The sequence below is a fragment of the Harmonia axyridis genome, chromosome 3 (genome assembly GCF_914767665.1).
Source record: "Harmonia axyridis chromosome 3, icHarAxyr1.1, whole genome shotgun sequence".
Lineage (NCBI taxonomy): Eukaryota > Metazoa > Arthropoda > Insecta > Coleoptera > Coccinellidae > Harmonia > Harmonia axyridis.
Window position 1 is genome coordinate 39,946,204 of NC_059503.1, and position 10,451 is coordinate 39,956,654.

The window sequence follows — 10,451 nt, forward strand, 5'->3', positions numbered from 1 at the left end:
AATTGGTGCAAAAATTTTTTTAAAATTGCTTGATTTGCTCTAATTGTAGATGTTTTTCATATGGAATTATGCTTTTTGGAACGCCTCCCAAAGGTTTACGCCTTTTTGCAACATGAACGCCAATAGAATCTTGGACTGTATTTTATGGCTCGAGATGAATGACACTTTTATGATTTACGAGGGTAGGGTTTCTCTGATTGGCTAAAATTGTGTACATTACTAGTTTATGACAATATTGCACTGAAGAATAGGGAAAGGTAGAAAACTTGTTATGAAATCATTGTTAGAATTAGAAACGATACTGTTCCTAAAATATATATGCTAGCTGATTTTATTCGTAATGATGTCTGGAGAAGTACATTTTGAGCGCTTAGTATCATAAAGAAAATTTCAAAAGTCATAAAGAAATTAAGATGAAAAAAAGGTATCTGGATTTTTGCCGAAATATGGAAAATTATTAATATTTCAGAAATCTGACAAAAAATTCTCAAAAAAAAAAATTTCTTTTGAAAAACTCCCTATTCCCGAAACTCTATCTACAATATTTACCATTTAAATTTAACCCTGAAAATAGGCAATTCTTGATTAAGAAAATTTTATCGTACTTCCTTCATTAATATTAACTTGAAAAAATTTATAGTAAAAATTTTTCGCTTCGTGAAGCCATTCTTGTATACATACCTCCTTGAAAATTTCATGTCATAAAAGTTTAAGAAATTGCAATATTTTTTTTAAATAATCTTTTTCGTTAACTCAACTCTCTTGATTTATTGCCCTAGAGAAAGAGAACAATATACATCTCTTTCAACTCGAAGAGTTGAACGTTAAATCGTTATTCCAAATTTGAATTTAAAGCAAAGAATTGTGAAGAATATTGAGAATTTTTCTACCTGAAGTAAAAGAAATATTACCAATTCAAAAGATGATTGAATCGAATATTACTTATCTTCACCTATAGCCAATAAGAGTATTGCTGATTCCTATAAGCAATTATTTATATGTATATTATATTTCCTTGAGATATTAACGAGTCCAACTCATTGTTACATTAAATCCTGTTCTGTCCCCACAATGTCAGAAAGAAGTATGGTCTAAAATTTCTCAATTTTCCTGATTCACATGATAGAAGTTCATCCAAATATATGCCATATTTTATTCCATCATTGAATTAGGCAAATCGAAATGAGAAATATATAAAAGTATGTAAATTTCATTCTATTCAGTTCATAAAACGTATAAAAAAATATCATGTCGTTCGAGAAGGTAAAATACCCGAACGATTTTGGGGTTTTTTCGAATGATATTTTCAATACCTTGTTGGACAATTTTAAAGATTTCAATTTAGCGACTAAATTAGTAGGTCAAACATATGACGGGGCAGCTGTGATGGCGGGGGAAATTAATGGGTTACAAGCGCGAATAAAAACAATTGCTCCTCAAGCACTATTCACGCACTGTTATGCACATAAATTGAATTTAGTGTTACAAGATTCGACCAAGAAAATCAATGAGTGTCGCGTGTTTTTTTCGAATCTTTCAGGATTTTCGTCGTTTTTCACTAAATCAAGTAAACGCACTAATATTCTAGAGGAAATTTGCAAAAAAAGATTACCCTCTAGCTCGGAAACTCGTTGGAATTTCAAATCTCGCGCTGTAAAAACAATATTCGATAAGAGAGAAGAATTAATTGAAGTTTTTGATCATATCAGCGACAATTTAGATGAATGGGATGATATTACAATACGTGAAGCTACCGGTCTGAAGAAAATGTTGAATGATTTCGAATTTTTGTTCATTCTCCACTCTTTTAATTTGATTTTTACATACACAGATCCCGTTTTTTCTATAATCCAGCATAAGTTATCAGATATAACTTATTGCAACGCCAGAATCACTTCTTTATTATCGACTCTGAAAAAATTTCGCACAAAAGATGAGTATTTCATTCGCTTATATTCAGAAGTAGAAAAACTCCCAGAAGTAATGCCACCGAGTGCTAGACGTCGAAAACGTAAAATAGATTCCGAAATTCAGCTCACGGATAATTCCTCAATGAAACGGCTTTTTTGTGAAATTCTGGATTTAATTATAACTCAAATTGAAATAAGGTTTAAAAACATTTCATCACTTCATTTTTTGGAACTAATGAATTTTAATAAATTTGATATATATGTTCGTAATTTTCCGGAGTGTGGCCGACCCACATTTCGAGGGCACGAGCCGTCACTGGTCAAATGTCAAATAATCATTTTGAATTTCAGTAAAATATCAGAAATTCTCATCCAAATAAACAAACCGACAACAATAACCTAATAAATCACATGTCTTATATTCCTATACCCACTTTTGTGGTCTCCAAAGGCGCATAAAATGAGAACTCAAAAGCTTCTCGAATTTTTCATTCTAGAAATCTCAATATGCACTATTTATGATTTTCTCTGTGAAATCATACACTCAGAGATAATCATATATTTTTTTCTATTATCCATATTCGATATACGTCCATGACAGTGGTTCATTGTCATTTCTGTATTCACAATATTTACAGTAATTATCTTATTTAGTAATATATAACTAAACAAATATAACAAATTTTCCTTCTTTTGAAGAAGTTTTCCAAAGAATTTTGCTTACTCATAATAAGATTGTGATATATAAGGTTGTTACATATAATGGATATTCCTTCTGGGGGGTATATATCCCCCTTATCCCCCCCCCCTAGGATACGCCACTGTATCTTAACTGAACTGAATTTCTAAAGTTTACAGAAACACAAATTTACTCTTTGCTGGGCTTCATCGAGAGTTGAGATTTTATTAGGGGCAATAAATACCAAACAGGCGGTTCTTCAACTTGAATGGGTGTGCCAGGTACAAATCTACCAAAAATTTTCGGGTAGCTCCATCTAGCGGAATTGCAGTTTCAGCGCAAAGTAGTCTACAACCTTAAGACTGAGACTGGAGTACGATACAGACGAACGAGGGTGGTATTCAACGTTAGAGAATAGACGGACATAGTTAGGATTCGACGTTACAGATTAGACGGAAATAGTTAGAATTCGACGTGAGAGATTAGACGCATAGAGTTCGACGTAAAATAGTAGACGCAGCGAGTTAGATCATTTCGACGTTAGATATAGACGGGTCTACTCGAATAATTAGACGATTAACAATTAGACGGAATAAAATAGCTTCGATAGACGAAAGTTCAGTGGCTTTACATTCAATTGACGTTGAATTGTACATAGTGTGAATAAACACTAGTTAAGTTCCGGCGGCCTTTTTATAACCCCTAGACAACGATATAAAAACCCTACATTTATTTTAGTTATTATTTATTTATTAAAGTTTAGATATTGCTTAACTTATTCGAAATACGAAAAGTTGAGAAATTCTTTTTTGTTTCCGACGGATTTTCATGATTTTTTTTTCTCTTGAGATTGTAACTGAGATGATTTAAAATATAAACACGCATTTCTCAACATGTCTGTCATTGATTGCTTCAATGAGGGAAAGAAACCTATAAACATAGAGGTTAGTGGAAATGAATCCAAAAATTCATGTCTTGGGTATTTTTCGACTGGGTACATTTTTTTTTAAGATAGGTATGATGCCATATAGCAAAAATGATGTACCTACATTTCTGTAAAACCTTATTGAATGGAGTGTGTGAGCTCCAATCGAACAACATTTTCTTGTTCTTCGTTGAAACTTCTCCGGACATCAAAATGAAATTCGATTATCTATTTCTAATTAACGAGTTTTTGTATTCAACATTGCGGGAATAATAATTACATTTCTTTTTTAATCCATTTTTGAGATTTTGCAAACAACATTCTATCACCACCTCTTTCATCCTATACCTCTCCTGTATGGCAAAGTACCTTAAGAATGAAGGTACACTAACCTCACATGTAAATTTGGTTTAGTCTTAGCTTCTCCTTAATTCTAATCACGAGATAAGTATGAAAATTATTATGGAAATGTTGGGAAAATTAACCATTCGAATAATATTAAGATAAAATAGGTTGATAAGATTCCCAGAAAAATATTTAAGAAGGATAATTCAACAAACTCCACAAGTCCATCTCTATCATATCTCCAATCATGACGACCGAATTGAGTTATAAGCTTTACTTCGCTCTTATTGCTGGTAAGTTTGATACATATCAATCTATTCTATGGTAGTTGGTTGTATTTCTTTTCAATAATTTGCTGTTAGATTATTATACGTTTCTTGTAATTTGTGTTTGTACACTAAATTCCGTGAATAATGCCATTCTTGAGATGTCTAAATATACTGGTTCGTACACTGATTTCGTTTGAAATAATTCTGGCGACTCGAACTCAGGATTACCGTCACTTCTTTTTTCTTCCGTAGAAAGAGTTATTTGATAAAATGGTCATATTTCCATAAGGCGATTTTCAATTAAATAACCATACTTTTTATGGAAATTGAAGTGAAGTCGCTAGTTTTATTTCAAGATAGTGGCCACGCCAGTATTTCTCTTCAAGTATTTCAGCCGTTAAAGTAAACGGAGTCATATTTACTTTGAATTTCTAGTATCATTCAACACATCTTCATTCTGAGTAAATCATTTTACTCACATTCATGAAATTCTGAACACATTCTGCATTTTGATTCCTATGCGGTTCATTGCTTCAAATTCTCACTAATCGTATTCAAGAATTGAATATGTAATTTTTTTTTCAGTGGTTTTTTGTATTGTCCATATTAAGCCCGTTCAACCATTAGAAATAAAGGCTCTGGATCAGTTACGAGGGAGTTCAAGATTAGCAGGTAATATGAAATATTGAGTCTGACAAGGTTTTGCATCAATTTTGTTTATATGTATGATCACAAGTCTTCGATGAAAAAAAGTATTTTTCGTGAATATATTTATAGCCTGGTGGGTTAAATGAAAACCGGGAGTTGATGAATCAAACATAAAATATGCAGATATAAGATGCATTGCACACATAAGATATTCATTCAAATTCATTTAATCGCCTGCAAATGAAAAGATAAATAACTCAAATGCCGCTTGTGCAGAGAACATAGATGTGCTAACAGCACCAAAATAATTTTGAATATCTTTCATGAAGCTTTTTCGAATGATAAACCCTGATATAAAATGTACATATCTTCATATGTAAAATTTCAAATACTATTTCAGAAAAACTCCTTTCAACGAAAACATGAATAACAATAATGATATTTTCTTTGCAAAAAATAATTGACAAAAAATGATTTCAGTGCATGTGCATTGTGGATATTTAATTCACATCAGCAAATTCTAAAAAATCATTAAATTCTTATGAAAACAAAAATTATATAATTTCTAAATTGAAAATCTATATTTTTGATTACCAAACTTGTACACTTCTGAAAAAAATTCCCATTTCCAAGGCGGATTAGAAAAAATTGATGATCTTGTCCACAAAATTTCTGATGGAACAATAGTTTAAAATCGATACTGATTGTTCCAATACTATCTAACCTTACTAGGACTAGGAGTTTTAAATGTTCAAAGTGTTATTCCTCAAGTATGATTGGATAATCGAAGGTAGATATATTATGGCTGATGTTTTTTATATTAATTTATTCCAATTTCATAATTGCGATATATGCCAGCCATATTAGTCTTTCAGCAAAGGATGCACACAAAAATTTGATTTAAGGTTGTAGACTACTTTGCGCTGAAACTGCAATTCCGCTAGATGGAGCTACCCGAAAATTTTTGGTAGATTTGTACCTGGCACACCCATTCAAGTTGAAGAACCGCCTGTTTGGTATTTATTGCCCCTAATAAAATCTCAACTCTCGATGAAGCCCAGCAAAGAGTAAATTTGTGTTTCTGTAAACTTTAGAAATTCAGTTCAGTTAAGATACAGTGGCGTATCCTAGGGGGGGGGGATAAGGGGGATATATACCCCCCAGAAGGAATATCCATTATATGTAACAACCTTATACAGGGTGGCCACTTTTTCAATGGGATTGTATTGGTAACTTTTAAACCATAAGAGTTAGAAGGTCGGTCAAATGGAGAAAAAGTTGCATGCATAGAAGCATTATCAAGCAGTTCAAACGAATCGAGATTATCAGGGCCGGTTTTCGAGATATCATAAGAAGAGTAAATTATGTCATTTTGATTTTTCTTCTTTTCCCACTTCATTTCAAATATCATCAAAAAATGTTACAGGAATTTTTTATTCGACAGTAAATTATCCTCAATTTGACGTAATCAGATTTCGTATCCAACGTTTCGTACTCTCTGGGCCACCCTCAACCTCATTTTTTTCAATACGGACCTGCATATTTTATGACATTTTTCGAAATAACTTTCAACGCTGAATTCAACGATATATCATACAATGTCATTCAAAGTAGATTTTCAGGTGATTTTGACCCTTTTCCAATTTTCTTTGGGTCGGATCTGTATTACCTTCATTTAGTTTAATTAACAACATGCAATATGCAATAAATTTCGATAAGAAAATCAACTTACCCATCTTGAACTAAATGGAACATATTAGAATCAAAGCAAGAAACCAGTATACTGGTTTCTTGGTTCTTCTTTTATAATAATCATTTAAATATTTCAATTCATAATAATTAAACGAAAGTATCATTTAATGAAAGAAAAATCAAATGATTATTCGAAAGTAAATGAAAATTAATGAAGTAAGTGTTCGAAATGTCAACCATTTTGTAAATTGCACTTTACGGTTCTGGAACCCATACTTCTTATACATTTGCTTGTTTGGTCTACTTGAATACCTTCCAAAACATTCCTCATTTTCTCGCGAGGTATCACTATTGTTTAAAGTCATTTGAATCGTTGAAACAAATTACAGAATCGAACTTTATTTTGAGATCATTACGATATAATTTTTGCAAGGCTTGGTATTCAAATTTAAAATCATTGTATTCGCGTCTTTTGACTATTTTATTAACAGCAGTTTTTGAAAAATTCCATTCACTAGCCACAGTTCTCGATTTTTTTTCTGGGTTCGATTGAATTTGGGTCAGAACATTGATATCGTTAATAGACTTGTTTTTTCTTACATACACACCATTAAATTTAGATGAGGGTCAAAATCACCTAAAATCAACTTCGAATGACATTGTATGATATATCGTTGAATTCAGCGTTAAAAGTTATTTCGAAAAATGTCATAAAATATGCAGGTCCGTATTGAAAAAAATGAGGTTGAGGGTGGCCCAGAGAGTACGAAACGTTGGATACGAAATCTGATTACGTCAAATTGAGGATAATTTACTGTCGAATAAAAAATTTCTGTAACATTTTTTGATGATATTTGAAATAAAGTGGGAAAAAAAGAAAAATCAAAATGACATAATTTACTTTTCTTATGATATCTCGAAAACCGGCCCTGATAATCTCGATTTGTTTGAACTGCTTGATAATGCTTCTATGCATGCAACTTTTTCTCCATTTGACCGACCTTCTAACTCTTATAGTTTAAAAGTTACCAATACAATCCCATTGAAAAAGTGGCCACCCTGTATATCACAATCTTATTATGAGTAAGCAAAATTCTTTGGAAAACTTGGAAATTTTTTTATACGTTTTATGAACTGAATAGAATGAAATTTACATACTTTTTTATATTTATCATTTCGATTTGCCTAATTCAATGATGGAATAAAATATGGCATATATTTGGATGAACTTCTACCATGTGAATCAGAAAAATTGAGAAATTTTAGACCATACTTCTTTCTGACATTGTGGGGACAGAACAGGATTTAATGTAACAATGAGTTGGACTCGTTAATATCTCAAGGAAATATAATATACATATAAATAATTGCTTATAAGAATCAGCAATACTCTTATTGGCTATAGGTGAAGATAAGTAATATTCGATTCAATCATCTTTTGAATTGGTAATATTTCTTTTACTTCAGGTAGAAAAATTCTCAATATTTTTCACAATTCTTTGCTTTAAATTCAAATTTGGAATAACGATTTAACGTTCAACTCTTCGAGTTGAAAGAGATGTATATTGTTCTCTTTCTCTAGGGCAATAAATCAAGAGAGTTGAGTTAACGAAAAAGATTATTCAAAAAAAATATTGCAATTTCTTAAACTTTTATGACATGAAATTTTCAAGGAGGTATGTATACAAGAATGGCTTCACGAAGCGAAAAATTTTTACTATAAATTTTTTCAAGTTAATATTAATGAAGGAAGTACGAGAAAATTTTCTTAATCAAGAATTGCCTATTTTCAGGGTTAAATTTAAATGGTAAATATTGTAGACAGAGTTTCGGGAATAGGGAGTTTTTCAAAAGAAATTTTTTTTTTTGAGAATTTTTTGTCAGATTTCTGAAATATTAATAATTTTCCATATTTCGGCAAAAATCCAGATACCTTTTTTTCATCTTGATTTCTTTATGACTTTTGAAATTTTCTTTATGATACTAAGCGCTCAAAATGTACTTCTCCAGACATCATTACGAATAAAATCAGCTAGCATATATATTTTAGGAACAGTATCGTTTCTAATTCTAACAATGATTTCATAACAAGTTTTCTACCTTTCCCTATTCTTCAGTGCAATATTGTCATAAACTAGTAATGTACACAATTTTAGCCAATCAGAGAAACCCTACCCTCGTAAATCATAAAAGTGTCATTCATCTCGAGCCATAAAATACAGTCCAAGATTCTATTGGCGTTCATGTTGAAAAAAGGCGTAAACCTTTGGGAGGCGTTCCAAAAAGCATAATTCCATATGAAAAACATCTACAATTAGAGCAAATCAAGCAATTTTAAAAAAATTTTTGCACCAATTCAAAACACATAATATCACTGAACATTTGTGGATGACTTACTTGAAATGAGAAGTCTCTCTGAAGCTGAATAGTCATTTAAAGAAAGTGTTCAATTTCAAAGTTCGATTTGCGGAATACTATCGATTTTTTTTGGGAAATCGAGACGGGATCTTCAAGTTCACTATATCACGTCATTGTTCACTCAAAAAATGAAATGAATCCGACCTGTACTTTGGAATTGGAATGCACTGAAATTAGCACTGAAATAGCAGTGGTATGAACAAGGTATTGAACACCCTTAATTTCTCAAATTTCAGGACCACTTGAGCCCATCATTCAAACCTTCATGGAGAAAGTAGGATTGGGAATGAATGCAGAACAAATGAGCTCTGAAGGTCCATACAAAGGACCGGAGAAAGTAAAACCTTCTGATTCTCCGTCAACTATGCAACCGGAGAAAAAAGAAGGGCAGAATGGTATGACAACGGAACCAATGAACATAAAACCTTCTGATGTGCCTGCTACTGATAAAACGATGTCTGATGATACCTGTTGAATAAGATTTTATTGAATATAATATTAATCCGAAATTTCATTCTATTTTGATGAAAATGTAATAAAGAGAAGAATTAATAAATCAATAACACCTGAAACCGATTCATTGAACTAAACAACATGAAATAATGTACTGAAAATTTAGTTAATCCGTTAGATGGTAGTAAGAACACTATACATATATTTCCAAAGTGTCAATTTTTATATTTTTTCTGTTTGATCATCATTTATCCTCACAAAATCTTTTCTGATAATTCTTTTAAGTTCTAAATATTATCCTTCATTGTCTATCGTTAGTCTCTCGATATTTTGATTCAATTATTCCCTTCGAACAGACTTACCTTAATATTCGCTTAAACAATAATGGCACCTAATGTATCATGATTTTCGAGAAACCCTCATGAGCACTTATAAAAAATTGACTAATGTTGATGAAATATGCTTTCATTTCCTCCATTATCGTAAAATATCCAAACTAAAACAAAAAATATAATAACGAAAATAAATATCAATATGAAACCTACCTACTCTACCAATGATTGTGGCATTATGCTTTCTTATCGTTTGATTCTGAAAAACACAATAAATTTTATCCAATTGTTTATTATTCCCTCCCACCTGATATTGAAATCTTTGAAAAAAGTTTTACAAATAAAAGCTTGCATTCTCTTTCGGAACATAACTGAAGTGTGTGACTTCTCCATTTTCATGGCTCAACGCGTTACCATTCGAATAAATTTGGAGAATATTTAAAAACTGCGATAACATTGCGGTGAAAAATATTCTATTTGGTAAAATCCTGGCATCACACATTTTGAATTTTGTTCTTGTGGAATCAATATAATAATAATAATAATAATAATAGTTTATTGATCCTTTTAGACAAACAAGGTATGTATAGGACAAGTCACAAATGCAAAAATAATAACAATTCAGACATTTTCTAAGCTATCATTATAGTACTCATTAACACTATAAAAACACTTCTTGAGAAGTAAAGACTTAACAACTTTCTTAAATTTAAACAAATTGAGCGACTTAATGTTACTAGGTAGATGGTTAAATAACTTAATACACTGGTACTTAGGTGA

The 10,451-nt window shown here is 31.3% G+C and overlaps 1 protein-coding gene across 1 annotated transcript; it reads left to right on the plus strand.

Moving 5' to 3' along the window:
* Window positions 1-4,025: 4,025 nt before the first annotated feature.
* LOC123675041 lies at window positions 4,026-9,458 on the plus strand. The gene is made up of 3 exons (XM_045610276.1): window positions 4,026-4,152; window positions 4,714-4,800; window positions 9,123-9,458. The coding sequence occupies exons 1-3, from the start codon at window positions 4,107-4,109 to the stop codon at window positions 9,359-9,361; spliced, it is 372 nt and encodes a 123-aa protein (XP_045466232.1). The 5' UTR covers window positions 4,026-4,106; the 3' UTR covers window positions 9,362-9,458.
* The last annotated feature ends 993 nt before the right edge of the window (window positions 9,459-10,451 follow it).